The following is a 23,575-nucleotide window of genomic DNA, read 5'->3' as shown; positions in this document are numbered from 1 at the left end:
TACTGGTTTTTAATTCCAGTCCAAGCACAGCCAAAAATTTCTGTAAACAAATTAATTCAGATGCTTATCATCATCTAAAATATTTAAAATCACTACAACTGACTTCACAGAGCTAACTTTAGCCTGCTTGTTGTCCTAGATAATAGCTGACTAGAAAAAGACGAATTCAATTTACCTTAAAAACTGTAATGATAGTTTAGTCAGTTCAGACCTTCATACCACGACACCACCAGCAGCTTCAGTCTGTATAGCACCAGGAGGAGGAGGAGATGTCCTCTGTGTTTATATACTGCAGGCACTGATCAGCCGATCGAGCTCTGTGGCTTTGTGATCAATTACTCATCCTCTGTGACCTGGATGTGTGCCACAGAGTGTGACACGTTTCATTAACTGAATTTGAATTATGAAAAGGTAGAGATTTTAATTTAATTAACTAGTTTCAGAGCAGCAGAGTTCAGTTTCAAACTGCAACATTTGGTGATAGATTTAAATTTCTTGGAACACTGAATACAACAAATTCTAACTCTGGAATTTTTTTTTTTAAATTATTCACGTTAAGCAATACAATTTCAAATATTGAGTTAAATTCAGTTTCTGGGGAAACGTATATTCTCATATAGCATTTTTTTTGTTTCTCTTGGTGTACTGTATGTGGCATTATGTCATTTGAATAAAGATGCATATGAAGGTAGACTTTTTTGTCTTGCTATCTGCTAAACCACACTGGAACACAGTGTGGATTACTCAGAATTTGTTATCACTTGAACATCTAAAAAACAAACAAAAACAAATAATTGTTTGTGTACAATTGTCTAAGTTAAACCTTTTCACCAGAACAAGAAGATGAGATTTAAATTTTTTTCTCTACATCAGCAAAGACAACCATTTGCAGCTGTAATATCTGACCTTTCCTATGAAGAAGTTAACATGGTCAGTGTCATTCATCAATTTAACTGTTGACCTAAAAATAGAGTAGATTTAAAAATTCTCCATGTCCATAAAATGTTTCTAAACCCTCCAACTTTCAAATTATTTCCAGGTTTACTTGAAAATTTGATTTTCCATGTGTGTTTAGACTTTTGGACCCCACTGTATTTTCACACCATGACGAGCAACTTTTTTTCAAACCACTTACAGTTTCACTCAGGCGAGTTTTCTGTCTGATGCTGGACTACAGTATTTTCTTTCAGAACCTTACAGGGAGAGATATAGTGCAGACACAGAAAACCAAAATTTAGTCTCTGTAATGAATTTAGAGCTATCCCCTTCAAGTACACACATCCTCAACAGATGTGTTCCTATGGGGGAAGTGGTAGCTAAACTGCGCCCTTGAGCAAGACCCTTAATCCTGTCTGCTCCAGGAGCACCGTAGTGTGATTGACCCTGCACCCTGACCCTGGCCTGCTAACAATGCCATCGTGAGACAGGTTAGTTTTACCCTACTGATGATGTGTTGTTGCAGTAGTAATTGCAACAACATTCAAAGACCACATTTCGTCTGGGCAATGACAACAAAGTTGAATCCTCTTTTATTCAGTCATTAATACTAAATATGAAGTAACAGCAAACCATCATGTCAACATTACAGAATATGAAAATGTATTATTACATCCCACAATCTTCTGATATCGTGACATTAATGCTTTCAGTCAGACAAGAATAACAACAGTTAAAGATGTATAAAAAAAAATAAAACATAGGAGTAAGAAATACTATCTGTGATCCAATACATGACCTCAGCATGGGGGTTAGTTTAGCCACCCAGGTGAACCTTGTGAACTAGATACTGATATCTGTGGTCCCTCTGTCATTTTAATAACTCTGAAAATCTTACAAAAAAAAAAATCCAGAATTTCAAAGGTCACCCTATCTGAATCATTTCACCGCAAAATCTTAGAATCACAACTCAAGGCTGATGGCCCGACACAGTAATTTAGTAGACTTTAATAAGTCACACTGTTGGGCAAGTCTCCAAAGGCTGACCGGTAAAAGAATTCAACGCTTCTCATGTTACTCTTCAGTGAAGCATATTAATAATGTCCATATGAATCCAATCCTACTGCAAAGCCTGAGTCAGTGAGATTTTTTTGCATGAGTTCCATGAGTGTATAAGTGTATAATACTGACAATGCAAAGAGAACATTTGATAAGACATGGTGGATGAGAACTAATGCTTGACAAAACATATTATGGTAATACAATGATTAGGTAACAGACTGTTCTAATGGTGAGAAGATCAAGAGGAGAACAGCTTTTCTTTCTAAAACAAACAATATGGAAACAAAGAAAAGCTGTCAGGATTTCAAGTCTTAGTAACACATAATATAATCACTATTGGATTCTACATGTCCAAATTTAAATACCAATAAATATATTACATTTATTAAAACCATCTGTATTCACGTGATTTGATTTGGGTGTTCAGAAAAACCCTCCCCTAAACAGAGATTCCCAGCCTGTCTGCTGGTCAGGTAGACTTGCTATAAACTTTGGATATTTTTTTTTTTTTTTTTTTTAAACATCTTTCTTTCAAACTAAATCAGATGACTGAATATTTTAGACATTTGCACTTATCTGAATTTGTGAAGCTGGTTTTGAAACTGCAGCAACTTTATAAAGACTTTAAACTATTTCCCAAGAGATGGTTTTTAAATTCATTAACAGTGAGTATTATGTAGTTATTAAATCTCACAATTCAAATCTCAACTCACCACACTTCCTCAAAGGATTGAAGTAGCAATTTAATTTAGAAATTATTAATATAGTTACAAATCTGTTCCAATAAAAAAAAAATTTATGACAGAAACAAAGTTGCAATCTTTGCAGTGCTTATGGTATTTGAAAGAAATACGAATGAAAAACATTTTGTACCAAAGGATAAAGTCCCACAAAGACATAGTATGAGATGACCAATGCTGACAATAAAAGCAGAACATGATTAACATATGAACATGTATACATGCACACAAATTGATTTAATGCTCACGACGTCTGTTTTTCAATTCATATTGAATCACATGATTTTTAGCCTAGTGACAGAATAAACTGACCTCGATGTGAATGTGAACGATGTGGCGTAAACACAGCTGAATCAGCTTCTACTGATCTACTGATCAGCGGTGTTGGAGCGAGACTTTGTTGTGTTGATGTGTATGCCAGAATCAAATGAGATTAGCTAATCTGCTGAATATCTGACAGCACCTGTGGGAATAGCTGGCTGAGAAATTTTGAGTCAGGCAGTATCTTGGCACAGTGGTGTCTGGGCAAGGGACCTACTCCTTCACTGCTGTGATGCATCTTGAGAAGTGAAGTGCTGAGTAGCTTGTCCAGTTTCTGTGATGGACTGCTGAACAAGCAGCTCCAGTGGAGAACACAGAAATATCAGCATGACTGTAATGTTATCACTTGATCCAGCTGCCTTGGCATGACCTACCAACTGCTGAGCAACCCTCTGCCCTACAGCATCCTCAGGCTGTTCGAATGAAGTGCCTCCTTCAGGGTCACAAGCCTGCTGGAGTGCATCAAGAACAAGATAGGGGACCTCTGAAGGTTTGACTGCATCAAAGAAGCCGTCGCACGCCAGCAGAACATAATCTTCATCCCCCAACAGCTGCACTGTTGAGCAGTCCGCATCTCCAGATACATAGGGCTTCTGGTCAAAGTCACCTGAAAGACGGATGTGTGTGGTTAGCAGCTACTACTAAACACAGCAGTACCTCATCAGATTGACTCAGGTCAGGCATGAAAGCCTCTTTATTGATTGAACAGGCTAAATGTTTGGACAGAGTGAAGACAAACAGTCCTCAGATTCTAGTTTATTAATCTTACATTAAAAAACCTGACTAAGAGACTAGGCTGATGTTACAGGCAAATTTTAGCTTTTCAATACAATCAGTACACTGCAGTTACTCTGAAATGAAAACTCAAACAGTCTGGGTTTGGGCGATATCTCTATTTTTTTGTATATCTTTCCAACATTTCCAACATATATTTCATATATACAATATCTGAAGACAATAGTTTCAATTCACCTTGTCCATCAATAATAGAAAACTTGAAACATCATTTTATATGCCCCGCATTGAATTGCCACTTTATCGTCCCGGGAGCTATGTTGTCCAGGACTATAGCCCCTGGTAGGGTTTCCCAAGGCAAACTAGTCCTGGGGGAGAGACCAGACTAAGAGCGTTTCAGAAGACCCCTATGAAAACACAGCAAGGTAAAGCCGCTACCTCGCATGGGTTAGGGAGACCGAGGCCTTCCCTTGGAGCCAGGTCTGGTTGGGGAGTTTGTCAGTGCGCATCTGGTGGCCGAGCCTTGGGCTCCCATGGGGCGAGCCCCATGGGAGCCCCATGCTTTGAGTAGCATTTATTCAAGGTCAGGGATATTGGTCATGCAACATGGTGTTGGGTGAGTTCAGTTTTTAGTCCGACTACAGCAGGTAATTTCACTGACCTGCACTACTATATCTTTGATATTATGTGATGTAGTCTGGTTAGAAGTGAGCTGGTGTATATTTAGCTCTCCATGTCACATGGTTCATTGACTCTGCTCTTGATGTAAACATTCCAGATTGGACACATCTTTATTTTGTATCCCTGATCTTGTTGTTAACCCGTTCCCTTCCAGTTGAGGTTTAACAGGTCGGACTGTGCCCGACCGAGGTCGGGCACAGTCTTAAGAAGAAACACAGGGCCACCGCCCATAGGCCCACCACTTGCAGGGCAGGAAATTGGGTTCGGGTGCTATGCCCACCGGGCAGTAGGCAGGAGCGGGCACATGGGCGCACCGCCCCCTGGTGGTGTAGACTAGCTCTGGGGATGTGGAACGTCACCTCACTGGCGGGCAAGGAACCTGAGCTGGTACAGAAGGTGGAGCGATGCCAGCTAGATATAGTTGGGCTCACCTCCACGCACAGCAAGGGTTCCTCCTCTTGGACTCTCTCATTTTCAGGAGTTGCAGAGGGTGCAAGGCTGGTGTGGGGATACTCACGAGCCCCCAGCTGAGCGCCTTTGTTGAAGTTCTCCCCGGACAATGAGAGGGCCTCCCCGGAGAACCCTCGGGTCTCCCCGGAGGACAAGAGGGTCGTCCCTCTGCGACTTTGTGCTGCAGAGGGGAAAACTCTGACTGTTGTCTGTGCATATACGCCGAACAGCAGTTCAGAGTATTTGGTCTTCTTGGAGTCTCTGGGTGGTGTCCTGGAAGAGGTACCGCCTGGGGACTCCATAGTTCTTCTGGGGGACTTCAACGCTCACGTGGGCAACGATGGAGAAACCTGGTGAGGGGTGTTTGGGAGGAACAGCCTGCCCGATCTGAACCCGAGTGGTGTTTTGTTATTGGACGTCTGTGCTAGTGATAGATTGTCCATAGCAAACACCATGCTCGAGCATAAGGTTGCTCATAGGTCACTTACAATGCAGCCCTGACATCCACCAGATGTCATCATTCTGACTGGCACTTTGATAATTTAAGATTTATATTGGGGCGCTCGTATAGCTCAACGCGTTGAGCGGGCGACCCATGTACAGGGCCTGGTCTCCGACGCAGCTGGCCCGGGTTCGATTCCCGCTCGCGGCCCTTTGCTGCATGTCTTCCCCTGACTCTTCTCCCATTTCCTGTCTCTCTCTCACTGCACCTATCCAATAAAGCCGATAGAAGGCCAAAAAAGATAACTTTAAAAATAAAAAAAAAAAGATTTATATCGAAAATTAGTTTGATATCTTAATCTAAGATATCTAAAAATTGAATTTACAATATCTAGATAAAGTCAATTAAGTGAAGCAGAATCCTGACTAGCCAGATACCTGGAACTGTAACTCCTACCATCAGAATTCTACAGGGATGAGAATGACAAATGGACAAAAACTCGGAAAATGTCTGCTGCGTTGCAACGCGCGTTGCAATGCGCGTTGCAAAGCGCGTTGCAATGCGCGTTGCAAAGCGCGTTGCAATGCGCGTTGCCGAAAGATGTCGGCAGCGGGATGGCCATCATGGCGGGCGGCCATCACAAGCCTCGGCTCGCGACGCGTCGGCCGGCCGGCCGCTTGCCTACCCCACTACAATTTTCTCAACGGATTTACACGATTCACAAAAACTATACTTTCGGTGGAAAAAAACTCGGAATTCCGCGGATCCGCGGAAAATTCTCATCCCTGATTCTACAACACATATCCACTTATTAAATGTTAAACTGACTTGTCAATGATCGACTTCATTGTCGAATCATCAGACCTGCGACCATGTGTTTAGAACACTTGAGTGAAGAGAGGTGCAGAGCTGTCAACTGATCATCATCTGGTGGTGAGTTGGATGCCATCGCATTGGGGAAGACTGCCGGACAGACCTGGTAAACCCAAGCGTGTAGTGAGGGTGAACTGGGAACATCTGGCGGAGGACCCTGTCTTTGGGGTTTTCAACTTCCACCTCCGGACCGAATGGCTGATATCAGCTGTAGGATTTCATAATATGTGTTTGTAAGGGTTAAATAGTTTCTCCACCAATTATAATTGTAAGATTATTAATAATGTTTCTCCACCAATATTAAAATGTAGGATAAATGTTTGCTCAAACATTAAGGGTTAACGTTAAGGGTTTTATGCAGAATTATTACACAGTCCACCTGATATTCGACCAGCGAAGGATTTAGATTAGACAAATATAATAATGCATCATATGAAACACTTCTTGTTGCGCTGTCAAAAAGAGCTTCAGGAATTGTAAGGGGAATTATTTAGCTTGACAGGTTATGTATAAAATTGAGGTAGCTGGAATCTATACAAGTTAGAGACCAAAATGTGAACAACAAAACAATTGAGGCACTGAACTTACATTTATGTACATTTATTAAACTAAACAATAACAACAACAATAACACATTAAGACGAATAACAACAACAGAAAACAAATAAGAGTGAATGATGGGAAAAGGAAGGAAGAGAACACAATATTTTAACGCAACACTGGGATTAATATTACACTTGAAATATGGTGTTCTAAGGGAAAGGAGAAAATAGACCACACCTGAAAACAGCCATCAATTTGGTCGTAGGCTAATGTGATCGCCTGTGAATCTTATCTGCGAAAAGATAACTTGAGAAAGTTGCACCAACTTCCAGTGACTGAAAGGTACTTGCATGTCGCGATGATGATGATGATGATGATGATGATGATGATGATGATGATGATGATGATGATGATGATGATGATGATGATGATGATGATGCCTCAGTGGATGGTCCGGTCAGCCTTTGTTGATGTGGGTCAGAACAGCAGTGGACATAGTGGAGCTTCGGAGTCGGGAGAACTCGATGGGAAAGGAGAGCTCCTTCTTCGAACATAGGACTCTTTCGGGAGGACTCTGATGGTGCAGGACTCAAAGTGGTGCTTTCAGATGTGGTCTTTTAAAGTGGACCTTTGCATATCATTAAGTCAGCAGTGGTCTGGTACATCCTCCGTCAGGGAGGGCTGATGTCCAGATGTCCCTCACAGAGTTACATTTTCAGGTAATTTTTGTGGTGTCTGTAACTCCAAAAATATTGCAATATGGTGAGCAGGATGTACCTGGGTGCATTACTGACAGAAAGGGGATCAGAATGATACCAAATATGAACATGTGAATGACAGACATGTTAACAATTATCATACTGATACTAATCAGGAGGAATAAAACATTAAAGGCAAGGCAAGATGTAGATTGACCATGAAATTATTGAAAAGTTCACTTGTTCTGTGAAATGGATTTACATAAAAAGGAATTTAGTCCAGAATTCTGAGATGATTGTCTTTGTTGGTTCTGATGGGAGTTCAGAGTTCCTTTGTCAGTGAGTGGAATGTCTTTGAAGTTTCATCTAGGTTTCTGAGCCTCCCCCCTTCAATGGCTCAGGAATCAGACAGAATGTTTATTGGTAGCAATTTGGTTCCTTGGAGGCCAGGTAGTGACCATTCCCCGCCATCGGATCCAAATCACCACCAGGTTTAACCCAGCACCTTGGTTGGAGACAGGTCCAATACACTCCTGGGAGTCTGTATAGAGGAATCATTTAAAGTCTGATCTCGTGCTCGCTTCCTGCTGACTCTGCTTTGCGCCCTCGTGCTAGACATGTTCCACATCTGGCGTGGTGTCCTGGTCTCCCAGCTTTACTGATCAAAGCCAGCCTCGTCTCCACTGTGGCTGTGAAGGTGATAAACCCAGAAGCAGGGGTTTGGTTGGTGGATCCTACATATCCCCCATTTCGGATGATGGCGTCGTTGACGTCATCAGGCACTGAAGAAAAGTAGTAAGGATCTTGTGATCTTGTGAACAGGACAAGCAGATTTTGTAATCTGCTTGTCCTGTTCCACTGTGTAGTAATGGCTGGTGGATCCTACACAGCAAGTCCAGTTCCCTATACTTCCCAGAGCCTCTCGGGGGTCATGGTCATAGCCCTTCTCCAGATCCACAAAGCACATGTAGACAGGCAGGTCCAACTCCCAAGCTCCTCTCAGCAGGTCCGCAAGGGAGGAGAGCTGGTCCACTGTTCTGCAACCAGGAGGGATTCCGCATTGCTACTCCGGAATCCAAGGTTCGGCAATCGGTCGGAGCCTCTCCGGTCCCCCGTTTCAAAAATGGGAACCACCACCCTGCCACTCCACAGTCTCTGTACCTGATGCCAATGCAACATTGAAGAGATGCGTAGGCCAAGACAGTTCATAGCCTTCAGCATTTCAGGGGGAATCTCATCCACGCCTTGCCATCAAGCAGCTTTTTGACTACCTTAGTGACCTCTGCCACGAATCATTATCATTATTATTATTATTATTATTATTATTATTATTATTATTATTATTATTATTATTATTAATCAGTTTATTTAAAAAAGGACCATGTACAATATTAAGCATAAATGTTGCTATTTGACGTATTGCACCAGAGTTAGCTTTAAGCTAATTTCCAATGAATATGGACGAAGGTTCCCCGGAGTCTTCAGGCTCTGCCTGCTGCACAGAGGACCTGTTTACCAGAAGTGCTATTTCCACCACTCCACAATGTCCGCAGTATGGGTCAGCAGATCTCTGACTGTACATAGCCCGAGCAAAGCCCTGCCTCCCCTTCCTGAGGCATTGAACGCTTTGCCAGAATTTCCTTGAGATCAACCAAAAGTTGTTCTCCATAGCCTCTCCGAACTCCTCCCACACTCAAGTTTTAACTTCCACAACTGCCGCAGCTGCAACCCTTTCGGCCGAATGGTACATGTCAGCTGCTTCAGGAGGCTTTTTGGACATGGTTGGTTTTGGGGTCCCAAAACCAACCATGTCCAAAAAGCCTCCTTCTTCTACCTGACGGCTTCCTTCACCGCTGGTGTCCACCAGCGGGTTTTGGGGTTGTCGCCGAGACACGCACCAGTGACCTTCTGGCCACAGCTCCTAACAGTTGCTTCTGCAATGGAGGCTTTAAATATGGCCCACTCCGATTCATGTTCCCAACCTCCCTCGGGATGCAAGAGAAACTCTTCCAGAGGGGGGATTTGTAAACCCCACAGACAGGGGCCTCTGCCAGATTTTCCCAGCTCACCCTCACTACACGTTTGGGCTAACCAGGTCTGTCCGGCAGTCTTCCCCGCCATCGGATCCAAATCACCACCAGGTGATGATCAGTTGACAGCTCTGCTCCTCTTTTCAGTGTCCGAGACATACACTTGCAGGTCTGGTGACACGACTACGAAGTCAATGATCAACCTTTGGCCTAAGGTGATACACATATGAGCAACCTTATGTTTGCACATGGTGTTCGTTACGACCAGTCTTTGACCAGCACAGAAGTCCAATAACAAAGCACCACTCGAGTTCAGATCGGGCAGGCCGTTGCACCCAGTCACTCCTCTCAAAGATTCTCTATTGTTGCCCTTGTGAGCGTTGAACTACAGGGGAACTATTGAGTCCTTAGGCGGAACCCTTTCCAAGACACCATCCAGCGACTCCAAGAAGGCTAAATAACAACCTCTGAAACACAAAGTTGCAGAGAGGCGACCCTCTCATTCTCCGGGGAGAACTCCAACAAACCAGCACTCAGCCGGGGGCTCGTGAGTATCCTCACACCAGCTCAGCACCTCTCACCCAGGCCAACTCTGGAAAAGAGTCCAACCAGTCTCCAGGATTTTGGTTTCGGAACTGTTGCTGTGCGTGGAGATGAGCCCAACTATATCTAGCCAGTACCGTTCCACCTCCTGCACCAGCTCAGATTCCTTCCCCGCCGGTGAGGTGTGATTCCACACCCCCAGAGCTAGTCTACACCGCTCCTGCTTACTGCCCAGTGGACATGAGCACCTGGCCCCCATTTCCAGCCCTTGCAGGTGGCTGTAAGGTAGGCCCACTGGTCTACTGGACAGTGATCCTGTGTTATTTTGTCGGGCTGTGCCCAACTGAGCCCCATGGGACCCCAAGGCTCGGCCACCAGACATTCTCTGTCAAGCTGCACCCAAGGCCTGGCTCCAGGGGAAGGCCCCACAGTACCCCTAACCCAGGTGAGGTAGCGGCTTCTCTTTGTTGTGCTTTCACTGGGGTCTTCTGAATCACTCTTAGTCTGGTCTCTCCCAAAGGATCAATTTGCCTTGGGAGACCCTGTCAGGTGCTATAGCCCCAGACAACATAGCTCTCAGGATCACAGAGACACTCAAACCCCTCCACTGCGATAAAGTGGCGATTCCAGGGGAGCGCTTGGCACATCTAGGCTTAAAATACCAACATGAATTTACTTCGAGATTACTCAAGTTCTATGCTATTGTGTCTTATGGTGATGCCCAAATGGCAAACTCAAGGTTTCAAACAATGTCATCATAAAATAACCACTAGTTCCAATATGATAAAATAAACTTCTAAAAATAATGCAAGCTTTCTTAAAATACCTCTGCTGTTGGTGTATCTGAAGTAAATAAAGGATACTTGGTGAGAATTTACTGCATTAAGCATAAATGAAAAGAAGTGCGATGATGTGCTGTGTTCATTTTATTTGGGACTGACTTACCTATAGCCCTGGATACAGCATAGGTGCCATTAACACGCCAGCAGCCCATGAAGGTAACACAGCCTCCCAGATCCTCAATTCTCTGCTTCTCATCCTGTACAAAGGAGGACAAAAGAGACAGACCTCATCATCTGGCCACCATTCCACCATTGCAGTTATTTGTTATAACCTGCATCACTGCTGGGTGATTGGGCTATATTAGTCAACAGTGATGCAAAAATTCCATCACACTGAGCCCTAATAGACTAAATAATGGTTATCTTTTGTTAAACCAGGTAAAGTTTGACCAGAGGGTGGTGCTAAAGAGAAGCAAAACAGTCGTTACGCCTTTAGGTGAAGTAAACTTCTTCTAAGATTATTTAATACTTCTATATTAAAGTTCCCGTATTGCAACTCTCAGCAAATTAATAAAAGTCTTATATGTCCCCAGAATGTCTTTTTTAGCTCAGAATACAGCAAAGATATTTCATTTTGCCAGAATTCAAAGAGCAGCAGGTTAGAATATGAAAGGCAATTCACAAGTCAAATGAGTGGTTACTTTTGTAACGAACAAGTATTTTTCACCATTGGAGCATTGCAAGGTAATTAGCTGCAAGTAATGATAACTGTTGAACTCTGCTTTATCTGTTAAAATGACTTAACATTATAAAGTACATCATCAATTTCCTGTCATTCCGAGTTTGGAATACAATACAGCCAGCAGAGAGCTTTGGGAATGTCCATAATATCCTTACCTCTCTCTCTGGTTTATGAGGCTCCATGAGTGTAACAACTTGTTGTTTTCTGACCAGTATGGCTTGAGAGTCACCCAGCCAAGCCACAGTCAGCTGCTGACCCTGTATCAGCATCGCCACTCCTGTACTGCCGCTTCGGAGATGCTATCAACACACACACGCACATGCACGTCTTTTTATGGAAAAGTGACCAATGAAGCTGATCTGTTCAGATGCCGTTACGTCAATCTGAAAAGGACTTTATAGATTATAACTGAATATTGCAAATATCTGTAATTTTTCCAGTCCAACTTTCACAACTGTTTGATTAACACCCTGTTTGTTGCCACTTTATACTAAAATTCTTTATAAAAAAGAAAAAAAAATGTTTGCTGTTTAAAGGTTGCTATGACACATAAAATTCAGCTAAGGGGCCTCATATTTCTCTTGCTCATCTTTAAGATGTCTCTCTGCCTTGCCTACCAGGGGCAAATTCAATTTGTATTTACTTTTTTTATTTGACCTTTATTTTACGAGGTAAAATATTTGAGAACCAGTTCTCATTTTAATTAATGATTTGGATGACCAAATCACAATTACAGATGACCATGTGCCAGAGCAAAAACCAAGCCATGAGGTTGAAGGAACTGCCTGCAGAGCTCAGAGACAAGATTGTGTCAGGGCACAGATCTGGGGAAAGCTACAAAAGCATTTCTGCATGTAAGGTTCCCAAGAGCACAGTGGCCTCCATAATTCTGAAATGCAGAGAAGAATAGTAGAAAAATACCACAATCCGGGTGTGTTTTTTCATATTAAAAAAGACTCTAGGCTGTAATCGCTGCCAAAGGGGCTTCAATATATATAATATATAATGTGATACTTCAGTTTTCCTAATGAATACATTTTCTAAGATTTGCAAAGTTCAATTTTCACTTTGTCATGATGAGGTATTGAGTGTAGACTGATGAAAGGGAAAATTTACGTAACAAGTTTAGGCTGCAACATACTAAAATGTGAATAAATTGAAGGAATCTGAATACTTTCAGAATGCACTGTATGACAGCTGAAACTAGCATGTTCACAATGTTGCCCCAGTGCTGTTTCAGTACCTCTCTCTTGGCTTTGCCTCTGAACATGTCATCTATGTGTCTGAAGGCAGTTTTAAAGGCTGTGTCGGTGTCACTCTGCAGTGTCTCCTGTTTACTCAGAATAACATGGAGGTGAGTGGCAGCGTAGATGGCAGCATCCACCCCTCCGTGGCCATCAAACACAGCATAGTAGGCACGCTCTACCCTGTCCTGGACCATGGTGGAGAAAGATAATTATGATTAATATAATTATTAGAGTTTAGAGTAGTTGTGATTGTGTTAGTTTTATTTTTTTGGGGGGGAAACCAGTAACAAGCCGTTTGGTGTTGCTGTAGAAGACCTACCTGGATTCCAAAGAGCTGGTTGAACTCTGCTAACACCAAATGCTTGTCCTCCATCTTCCTCCTTGTGTTCTTGATAGCATGAACAGAGCAGTGGAGGACGCGTGAAGGGGAGAGGGACAGCTTGGGTAGGTTTTCGTACCATTGCAGTGCTACATCTATCAGCTTGTTAAGGAAGAGACGTTGGACTGCCTCCGATTGAAGTACTGATAGTAAAATTAAATAGTAACAAACAAAAAATACATCAGTCTTTTTGTTTCTTGCTACTTTTTTCTGATATATACATTCATTGACCACTTCATTCATCCAATTAATATATACAAGGGGAACAGAACACTATGTATACTGCAGTCCAGCACACTAACACTTCAACAAGAAACATAACATAGAATTGTCACCTTTTTGACAAAAACTGAAAATGCACAAGTTTATTACAAGCAAAATTCATGGCAGTGCTGATGCATAAGATTGGCAATAAAGCTTGTTAAATGTACAGCACTATTGTAGTGTAGTATTCTTTGGGTACGATGTGCTAAAAGTAAAAGATGATATAATTATGGCAAATGCTATTAGACTGAAGACCAGAGTTAGAACATATTTAATGCATAATGATGAATATTCTAGTATGGTATGGTGTGTGTCTGAAGGACACACACACACACACACACACACACACACACACACACACACACACACACACACACACACACACACACACACACACACACAGCTGGAAAATCACAAAGTATAACGTGTAGCTTTGATGTGAAGATACATGCTCTTTATAAAATGATATGTGGTGTACTCAAAACATCATGGTGTAGACTTAAGGTATTATAACTTTTAACATATATTAGAATAATGTGTATGAAATCTATCACAAAATGATAAGGGTAAGATGTGGGGTAAAAGGTTTGCCTGGGCATGTTCTCTGTAAAAGTTGACCTAATGACAACTTAATGCGCATGTCTTCTGTAAAGTGATCCAGGGGTGAAATATGATAACCTGACATCATGATCTGACCAATAGATTTAGAAAAGCAGAACGGTGTCAAAACTGCCACTCCTAACATCTGCCCTATTGGAGTGGAAAAATGACCAACTCTCACAGTATAAAAGAGTGCACAGCTCAGTATCTTCAGTTCTTCTTGGGGTGTTACATTACTGCTAAGAATTACTCCTCGATTTTTTGTCGACAAATAAATCCTGCTGCCACCTGAAATGCTGACTTCTCTTGGTGATTTTTTGAAGACTTAATTTACACTTCACTATACATGACAAAGGTTCGAGAATGAAAGAAGGCCAACTCTGACTGACTTTTCATGGTCTTAGGTTTAGATCATCTATGGAACCTGAATAGAAAACTATGTATACTATGTATACTGCAGTCCAGCACACTCACACTTCGACAACAAACATAACATAGAATTATCACCTTTTTGACAATAACTGAAAATGTGTAAGTTTTGTAAAAGCAAAATTTATGGCAGTGCTGTTGCATAGGATTGGCACTAAAGCTTGGCAAATGCACACCACTATACATGACAAAGGTTAGAGAATGAAAGAAGGCCAACTTTGACTTTTCATGGTTTTACATTTAGATCGCCTATGGAACCTTACTAAGTATAATGTGAAAGGACATGCAAAGAAACAGAATCTGCTCTGCAGTTTATCTAAGGTTTGGTTTTATGTCACACTTTCTGCCCACAGCAAGAAAACTGTATAATCCCTTAAACAATTTAGAATTATGTAACTAATAACTAATAGAGTTACTGCTGTTGTTCCATGCGTGTAAATACACCCTACTCTCTCACTTTGAAGACGCTCATATGGATCCTACTGGTGTCTGAGGCTGCAAGTCTTTATTAAACTCAGAGGAGTGACTCCAACAAACCACTAGAAACAACAAACTTCACTTCACTCCCTGTTACATTTTGTCAAAACTTGGATTGATCCAATTAGTAGAGTCTCAATAATCTTGCCTGTTCTGTTTTCATCCCAGTAAAGTTTTACTTTTATACATTTTATGAACATTGATTGTATGTAACAGATGTAAAATTGTGAAGCAAAGTGAACAAGAACAGTCATTTTATGATTTCAACATGTCTTTTGCTCTATGTGATGTTTTTGGACTGATACTAGTGCCAAAACGAGGAAAAGGAGCTTTTCAAATTCAATTCAATTCAATTCAATTCAATTCAATTCAATTCAATTCAATTCAATTCAATTCAATTCAATTCAATTCAATTCAATTCAATTCAATTCAATTCAATTCAATTCAATTCAATTCAATTCAATTCAATTCATAGCACCAATTATATTTCAGATTGTCTCAAGACGCTTTACAGAACCCAAATGGCCTGAACCCTAGAGCAAGTCCTAAGGCGACAGTGGCAAGAAAAAAACTCCTTTATAACGGGAAGAAACCTTGAGCAGAACCCAGTCATACAGGGGGACCCACTTGCCGCTGGCCGGCTGGGTTGAGTGAAATCCCTTAACACAGCTCAGAGTACTGTCACTGGTGTCTGTCTATTTGTTAATGTGATGAAATGCAGTTTAGACTTGTGCCATGTTGAAAGTGATAACAGATACCAACTACAAGATCAATAACCAGGTGACTGTTGCTGACGTATTGCTGGCAGAGGAAACAGTTTCTTTGCCCGCTTCGAGGCTGAAAAGCCCAAAACAGTAACATGACAACCATTATCCTCCAACAGCAGCGCACTCACGCTTCAGTAACATCAAGTGTAACATGTGCTGAGGACTGTTAACCCCAGAAAGGCTGCAGGCCCGGGTGGAGTACCTGGGAAGGTACTCAAAGCCTGTGCACATCAGCTGACAGGGGTCTTCACTAAGATTTTTAAATGTTCCCTGACACGAGCGATCATCGCCTCTTGCCTGAAATCCGCAACAATAATGCCTGTCCCAAAGAAACCAGTCATCGAGAGTCTAAATGATGACAGGCCTGTTGCACTTATGCCTGTGTTCATGAAGTGCTTTGAGAGGCTTATCACAAAACATATCATAGACACACTTCCCCCTCACTCGACCCATACCAGTTCACCTACAGAGCAAATCGCTCCACTGAGGACGGCATCGCCGTAGCCCTTCACACTGCGCTAAGTCACCTGGAACACCAGGGGAATTATGTGAGGATGGTCTTCAATAACTACAGCTCAGTTTTCAATACAATAATCCCAGAAATTCTGGCTGTCAAACTCTCGCACCTCGGACTCTCCACCCCCATCTGCAGATGGATAATCAACTTCCTGACTAATGGCCCACAACCTGTCCGACTCGGCCCCACCTCTCCCCCACCATCACATTCAACACTGGCTCCCCACAGGGCTGTGTACAGAGTCCACTTGTGTACTCTCTGTACACATACAACTGCAGACCAACCCATCCTCCATCATCAAGTTTGTGGATGATACCACCGTGGTCAGGCTCACCTCAAGTGGAGACGAGTCTGCCTACAGGGATGAGGTGCATAATCTGTCAGCATGGCATTCAGTGAACAACCACAAAAACAAAAGAACTCATCCTGGACTTCCACAAAGCAATCACGGACCCAGCCCCACTGACCATCAACAGGAACTCTGTTGAAAGGGTCCTGTCCTTAAAATTTCTGTGTCCATATCACCAACAACCTCTCTTGGACTGCTAACACCACAGGCCCAGAAGCGACTTCATTTCCTGAGAGTGCTCAGGAGAAACAATCTGGAGGAGAAGCTGCTGGTGTCCTTCTACAAAGCCAATGTGGAGAGCATACTGGCAAGCTGCATATCAAAGTGTTGTATATTAGGTGCATAGCACCAGACAGGAGGGCTCTGCAAAAAAGTGATAAAAACCACCCAGAAGATCACCAGCTGCTCTCTGCTCTTCCTTGATGACACTGCCAGCTCTCGCTACCTCCGCAGGGCCACAAACATTGTCAGAGACTCATCTCACCCTGGCCACCACATGTTCAACCTGTTACCCTCTGGCTGGGGCTACAGGTCTCACAAAACCTGGACAAACAGACTCAGAGACAGCTTTTTCCCTAGAGCCATCAGCGCTCTGAACATAATCACTCAGTGATTAAAAAGTATGCCAACAACTTAATTTGTGCAATAAATAACTTAATTAGTGGAATAACTGGTTAATCACTGTAATTACTGTAAATATTTTCCACGACACTTCCACTAAATTTCTTGTATTTTATTTATTAATAAATTTATGTTGATATATTCTTGCTTCTGTTTTATTCTTTAAACTGTTTTTGTAATGCACCAGTTGGAGCCGTGCTCCCAATTTTGTTGAATGCACTGTCATACAATGACAATAAAGGTTTTGATTTAATTTGAAATGGTCCTAGGTTTTAAAAAGTCACAGTCAGTCCCTGTTTATACATCGACACTATGCCAGCAATTTTTGAATATCTTCACCCTAGAAGGATTTTTTTTGCTTCTGGATGAAATGTAAAAACATACACAAAAAAAGCTAAATTAAAAAAAAATACCTAAACACCTGTTGAGGCAACTGTTAACCGACATCCCTGAGTATAAAACCGTATAAATGAAAGCAACACAAACTTACAAAGGACTGTCTCTCCCTCTTCCTGGTTAGCTTCAGCTTCCTGGGGGCAGTGGAAAGAGGAAAGGTCATTCTGGAGCAGCTGGGTCAGTGCTGTATGGGACAGGAGGGCACTGAGGCCTGCAGGAGCACTTCTGAACCAACAGAAACAAGCAGAAATACATGTTGTGTACTTTGTGATATATAACTGTACATCCAGAAAAATATTTCACTTCAGGATAGAAAGACACCGGTCAACTCTAGCACAGACAAATCTGACAAATATGACAGGGCCATGAGCAATGTTCATTTATATAGAAAGCAGTTGCAAAATGCACGTCTAACTGCGAGATTAACTTTCATTTGTCACTCCTTTTGCTTTACAGTATGACATTTCTGTGGCTGATAAGATCGGACATAGGAAACAGTAAGTGGGGAGAACAATGCTGTTTCTGCAGACAGGATATGAGGTCTTCCTGACGGCATAATTCTGGAGAGAAACAAGAGCAGAAAAAAGCACACACAAGCTCATGGTTTTTCAGGAACCCAGCTTGTAGAAATCACAGCTTCTACATTTTGTAGGTTTGTAGTTTAGGTTTTGTTGGGTTTGAAGATTAATTCACAGCTGTTTTCCCTTTCAGACACACCTATTATCTCAGTTGATGCATTTCCAAATGTCCAAACTCCTATAATGAAATAGGAAATGTTCATTGTAATCAGTTTGTACTAGTTTCCACTGCATTTGAACAGAAAACCAAGTCATGTTATGAATACTGAAAACATGTTCACAGTCTCTTTCGAACACACACCTCTGCAAAGGCAATCTGATTATTACCATTTCTGTAACAGGCACAAGTCTAAATTGAATGCTTAATGTAAAGGCTGCTGCTGTACCACCTCGATTCACTGTGTGCACTGAAAGAAGCATTACGACAATTCTCTCTTCCTATGAATTCAAATTTAATCAATCAAATTTTACTTGTATACAATGCAAAATAAGGTCCATTTGAAAGATTGTGAGAACTCAGATGACCTGCAGTTTAAAGTGCTGGAGCCTATCCCAGGGTTAGGCCCAGGCCAGGACGCAAACCGGAGATCTTCTAGGCGACGGTGCTAACCACCAATCCAATGTGCAGCCCCCTAGTGCAGCACAGATTTTAATCTACTGTAGGTGATTTATCATATTCTTCACCAAACCAGAGGACAGTCTTACAATAGTCTAGCCTGCTGGTTATGAAAATCAGACTGTGTGTTGCTCAGAGACAGAAATCCCCTCGCCTTGGGGATGTTCTTCAGATGAGGAAAATATGCTTGTGACACCCAACATGTGCTGGGTGTCACAAAAAAAAACTTTTTATCATTTCAGACTCATGTGAGTCTTGAAATTGAAATCAAAGTCAAAAGTCACTCTGAGGTTTGTGTGTTTCTTGCCTGTTGTCCAATCTTAGACTGTTGACTCTCCAGGAGAGGTGAACCTTAACTGACCGTATCAGTCCACTGCCCTGCTTTGCTGTGTCTTTTTTAATGTAATTAAAAAACAGTACTTTTTTCTTTATCCTGGTTGAGCAGAAATACATTCTGAGACATCCAGACCTTAAAATATCCAGGCCGCCTTCTCTTAAAAGAAGTTGCACTCATTTTTAGTCAGTTGGGAAGACACAAAGGTGTAAGGAGTGTTTTACTATGCCAAGGAAGTCTTCGGACACAGAATTTAAAAAATGAAGGATGAAATTGAGTCACGAGAACAGATAGAGGGCTTCAGTTTTGTTACAATTTTCCTGAGAGTTTGAGCATCAGCCAGGTCAAAAATGTTCAACTTTGACACTGTAGGCAGATTGTGTAAATGCATCTCAAAAATTAGAACACTGTGAGATCGTTATTTGAATCAGTTGTTTTTAAAAAGTGAAAATGCAATATATTCTGGAGTCATAACACATAAACTGAAATGTGTTAAGATATTTTTTTGTTACACCAGATGATCATAGCTTAAACCTCATGAAAATCAGACACTCTGAACAGGGCCTGATGCTATCTTCATCTAGAGGGGAAGTTACAGTCCCCACTTTCTGCTGGCCTGAGCTTATGTCTGCATCAATATTGCACATATTGTATTTATTTATATGGGCTGGCCTATCGCACTATACATATTGTAGCATATAAAGGACCAGCACAGACTTTTAATCAGAGTAGAGAAGATGCATTGATAGAGTTCTGTTTTTCTTACTGCCTAAGTCTTATGTAGTGCTGTTTTCTGTTTTATACAGTGTATCAGTAACTATTAATCTGTTCAGCCCAGCTGTGTACAATTCAAACAGCAAAGCCAAGGCAGCACGATGAAGGAACAGGGCAAGTGCAGAGCTGTCAGGAACGTGAGGAATGCAACACTTCAACCCCACACAAAACCCCACACATAAGATGTGCAGATAGTACAAATAATCTTATAAAAAACATCAAGTACTTTTCAATGATACTGGAAATACTATGTGAGAACATAAGATATCTTTGCTGTGCAGCCATTTTTCTAAGTATATCCTAATCAAGTGTACCTGTCAACACTATTTTTGCAAAGATTAAAAATGGAGTGTAACAAACAGAGAAGGGATGGAAAAAGCTATTTAAAATCTAGGAAAAAACACTGGAACTTAATAAATACAGCACAGTTTCCTCTTCATGTAAAAGCTGTGTTCAGAGATGGAATGCTAGTGTTTTTTGTCCGTTACGATTGTTTTTTGTATATCAGACACAGGTGTCTCCTATGTAAATGTTTATGTCTACTTTCCTCACAAACGTAGTTACTGTAGGGCTTACTTAAGTAAGAACATTCACCAGACATTCTACTACTCTTTCACAGAGAACACCACCACCTTTTCCATCACCTGCTGGTTCTGCTCAGTCAGTCTCCAGAACAGAAACTGCCTCAGAGAACTGTCACTGCCTGCTCTAAAATTATAGGACTACCTCTTAGAACTGCAGTGTACGAACATTAATATGAAGGTTGGCAAACCAGATCATCCAATAACAACTCATCACATGCTCTCTTCTTGGCATTTGAGCGGCTCCTTCGCCGGCATCGCTGCCCTGCGTGTAGGACACAGAGGAGTAGGGCTACCTCTGTACCCAGGGCTGTCCAGGTCCTCAACTCATACACATACACATACATATACACACACACACACACACACACACACACACACACACACACACACACACACACACACACACACACACACACACAGTTACTTTATCTTTATTTTTTTAATTTCTACAGAATTTCTTGCATCATTGCTGCGCTGCCTGCTCCTCTTAATTGCTCCCTGAGGACAAAAGTTTTTCTGAATCGGAATCTGAATGACAGGACAGTTTCAGAAAGCTGCAAAAGTCACAGAAGTGTCACTTCTGTAGAACCGCGATGACCAGAAAAATAAGGATATCAAGGAAGAAGACTGTTGTCAGTTTTGTTGCAAGCTGAAGCACTGATGAATTTACACATGAAGAATTGACTACAGCGACGAGAAAAATTATTTGACATCTTCTGTCCTGCATCTCAGCAGAAAAAGCTCATTTTTAGGATGATCTCCTCAACAATGTAGCATCAGGTAATTCACAATCAGTGTGTACACATGCAGTTAAGTAGAAAAACTACTAAAAAGAACCAGGTTATCCAGGAAATCTCAGTATGCATTCACATGTACTCCAGTGCCCTAGTAATGGCTGTAAAGCCAGGTATACGTACAGCAGGGAAGCAATCAGATTCCTCCCGCAACTTATTTCTGCAGTATGGCTTGCTTGCACTGTTCTATGTAATTACCTCCTCTGTCATTTATTTCTCAACTGTTGGTCTGCAACAGAGTGCAATCAGGGAAACCTGATTGCACTCTTTTGTGATGCACATGCATTCTTGTAAAATGCCAAATATGTATTAGAGTCATCCATGTACATGGCAGAAATGAGTGTTCTCCAGGAGAAATCTACAGGTTGCTCCAATCTACTACCACAATTACATACACCATTGACATAATAGTTAGGAAATCGGGTTACTGGAAAATACCAACTGTGATATGTGATTGTAAACGCACTAATTTCTACCCACAAGGGTTTTCAGAAACATATTTTGCTGTTTTTACAAAAAAAAACAGAATGCTTCCAAGTGAGTTGCTGATATGGCAGACTACCTTTTTATTGCCAAGACCTAAATACTAGCAAGAGTAATACTACGTATCTATTATTACGGAGCAAGAATATTTAGGGCCAGAATCTGGCTATATGGGTATTTAATCGTGTGCAGCTGCAGCTTTTCTACTTCATTTCTATCCTTCAGGTCACACAAACACAAAATGCATATAGTACATGTCTCCCTTGCAGTCATACCTGGAAGCCAGTAGCCTCAGGCCCAGTTCTAGGGTTTCTCCATGTAGCTCCTCCAGAGAGACCTTGCGGCTCAGAGGGCTGATAGGCAGTGAGCTGCTTTCCTCCAGAGCAGCTGGGAACTCTTTGACAAACCTCTCCAGGAAGCAAATGGTCTCCTCCTCCATCCTACTGGCTCTGGCTGCACTGAGCTCTGCAGTGAACAAGTCCCAAGTGGAGACCTGAAGGGCAGAAAAATTAGACATAGACTTTGAAATCATTCTGTCTCACTTAAACAACAACAAAAAAATTAGTATCTTACAATTTTAACATAGTCAAGATTATGGTTTACTGTGAATGTGAACAATTGAACTGTTGCATTTGTGTTTTATGTAACTGTCTCTTCATCACGGAAACAAACTTCCATAAATAACAAAGCAATTAACAAGAAAGAATCATTTTTTAAGCTAAAAATGGTACTTTAAGATAGCATATACTGTTCACAAGTGTGGTGTCAAAACTGATTGCCATGCACAGGAGTGTGAGTTGAAATTTCTCTGTTTGTACATGTCTACATCTGATTTTATCAGGGTCAGTCAACAAACAAATACACAGAATTTCGCGCCTGTGGTAAATAGCAAAGGTATATATTTTTGAAAGCTTCACTCAAAAGAACATTTAACTTTAGCCCTGTGCCACTGCCACATTTCTTACAGAACAGCAGAATTGCAGACATGTAGCTAGCACGCTTACAACCTTTATTTCACATTTTCTGCCTCATTCAGCTGAAACCCCACCGCCGTATATTATTTGAGTGGCGATTACATGTCCCACTTAGCTCTCCATGGTATTGACGTTGTAATACCGTCTTGAATACAGTCGACAACATAAGAGGATGAATTAGTTTAGAAATCGACATTTTCACGATAAGCAGTCTTACCTGGAGCTAAGTTGGTTCAGCCCTCAGTTCAGAACTGAAGTAGAGCTACAGTGGAAGAAACAAAGAGGAAGAGACAGTTACTGACAAAACACGCGCGCGCGCGCGCGCACACGTGTGACAAAGCGTTCAGGGTCTCGAGACACCACCCACCATCAGTGTTCAGTGCTCTGGCTTCCACTTTCCTGTACGTCATCAAACAGCCTTTCCTCTTCCGCTGTACATTTAAAGGGCCAGGCCACCATTTGGACAGAGACAAGGTCACTGATGGAACCTCGTGCTTCTCCTCCTGCGGCTCTGCTTTTCAGAGTGCGCTGTCGCTATTAAGCCTACAGAAACAGAAGGTGGAAAATGTTATTTTACTACAGACATTTCTCAAATTGTGAACACATAATTACAGAATAAGGGGAAGTAGAAGAAGAGCTTTAATTGCCCTGTATCTGATGTTCTTGATCCGTATCAAGAACATAGACAATAAAGATGGACGTAGCGCCTGGCTCCAAAAATGAAGCCTACCCAGAAGTGTCAAAAACTTGCAATATCACACCGTCTGCCAGGGCTGGCTCCAAAAAGCTCTGGCTCCTAGACCCTAATTCATCA

The 23,575-nt window shown here is 41.8% G+C and overlaps 1 protein-coding gene across 3 annotated transcripts; it reads right to left on the bottom strand.

The window, feature by feature from the left end:
* Positions 1-1,511: 1,511 nt before the first annotated feature.
* ppm1f (protein phosphatase, Mg2+/Mn2+ dependent, 1F) lies at positions 1,512-23,199 on the bottom strand. Of its 3 annotated transcripts, XM_023273348.3 has the most exons (9): positions 23,129-23,199; positions 22,979-23,023; positions 22,063-22,280; positions 17,719-17,849; positions 13,145-13,347; positions 12,822-13,010; positions 11,734-11,877; positions 11,000-11,093; positions 1,512-3,666 (listed from the first exon to the last, which is right to left on the bottom strand). In XM_023273348.3, the coding sequence occupies exons 3-9, from the start codon at positions 22,224-22,226 to the stop codon at positions 3,281-3,283; spliced, it is 1,311 nt and encodes a 436-aa protein (XP_023129116.2). In that variant the 5' UTR covers positions 22,227-22,280; positions 22,979-23,023; positions 23,129-23,199; the 3' UTR covers positions 1,512-3,280. The 3 variants fall into 3 exon arrangements, with proteins under 3 accessions (XP_023129116.2, XP_023129119.2, XP_023129120.2); XM_023273351.3 differs by lacking the exons at positions 12,822-13,010; positions 23,129-23,199 and having other exon boundaries at positions 22,979-23,122; XM_023273352.3 differs by lacking the exons at positions 22,979-23,023; positions 23,129-23,199 and having other exon boundaries at positions 13,145-13,213; positions 22,063-22,204.
* Between the last annotated feature and the right edge of the window lie 376 nt (positions 23,200-23,575).

The sequence above is a fragment of the Amphiprion ocellaris genome, chromosome 6 (genome assembly GCF_022539595.1).
Source record: "Amphiprion ocellaris isolate individual 3 ecotype Okinawa chromosome 6, ASM2253959v1, whole genome shotgun sequence".
Classification (NCBI taxonomy): domain Eukaryota; kingdom Metazoa; phylum Chordata; class Actinopteri; family Pomacentridae; genus Amphiprion; species Amphiprion ocellaris.
This window is presented reverse-complemented; position numbering and strand designations above follow the sequence as displayed.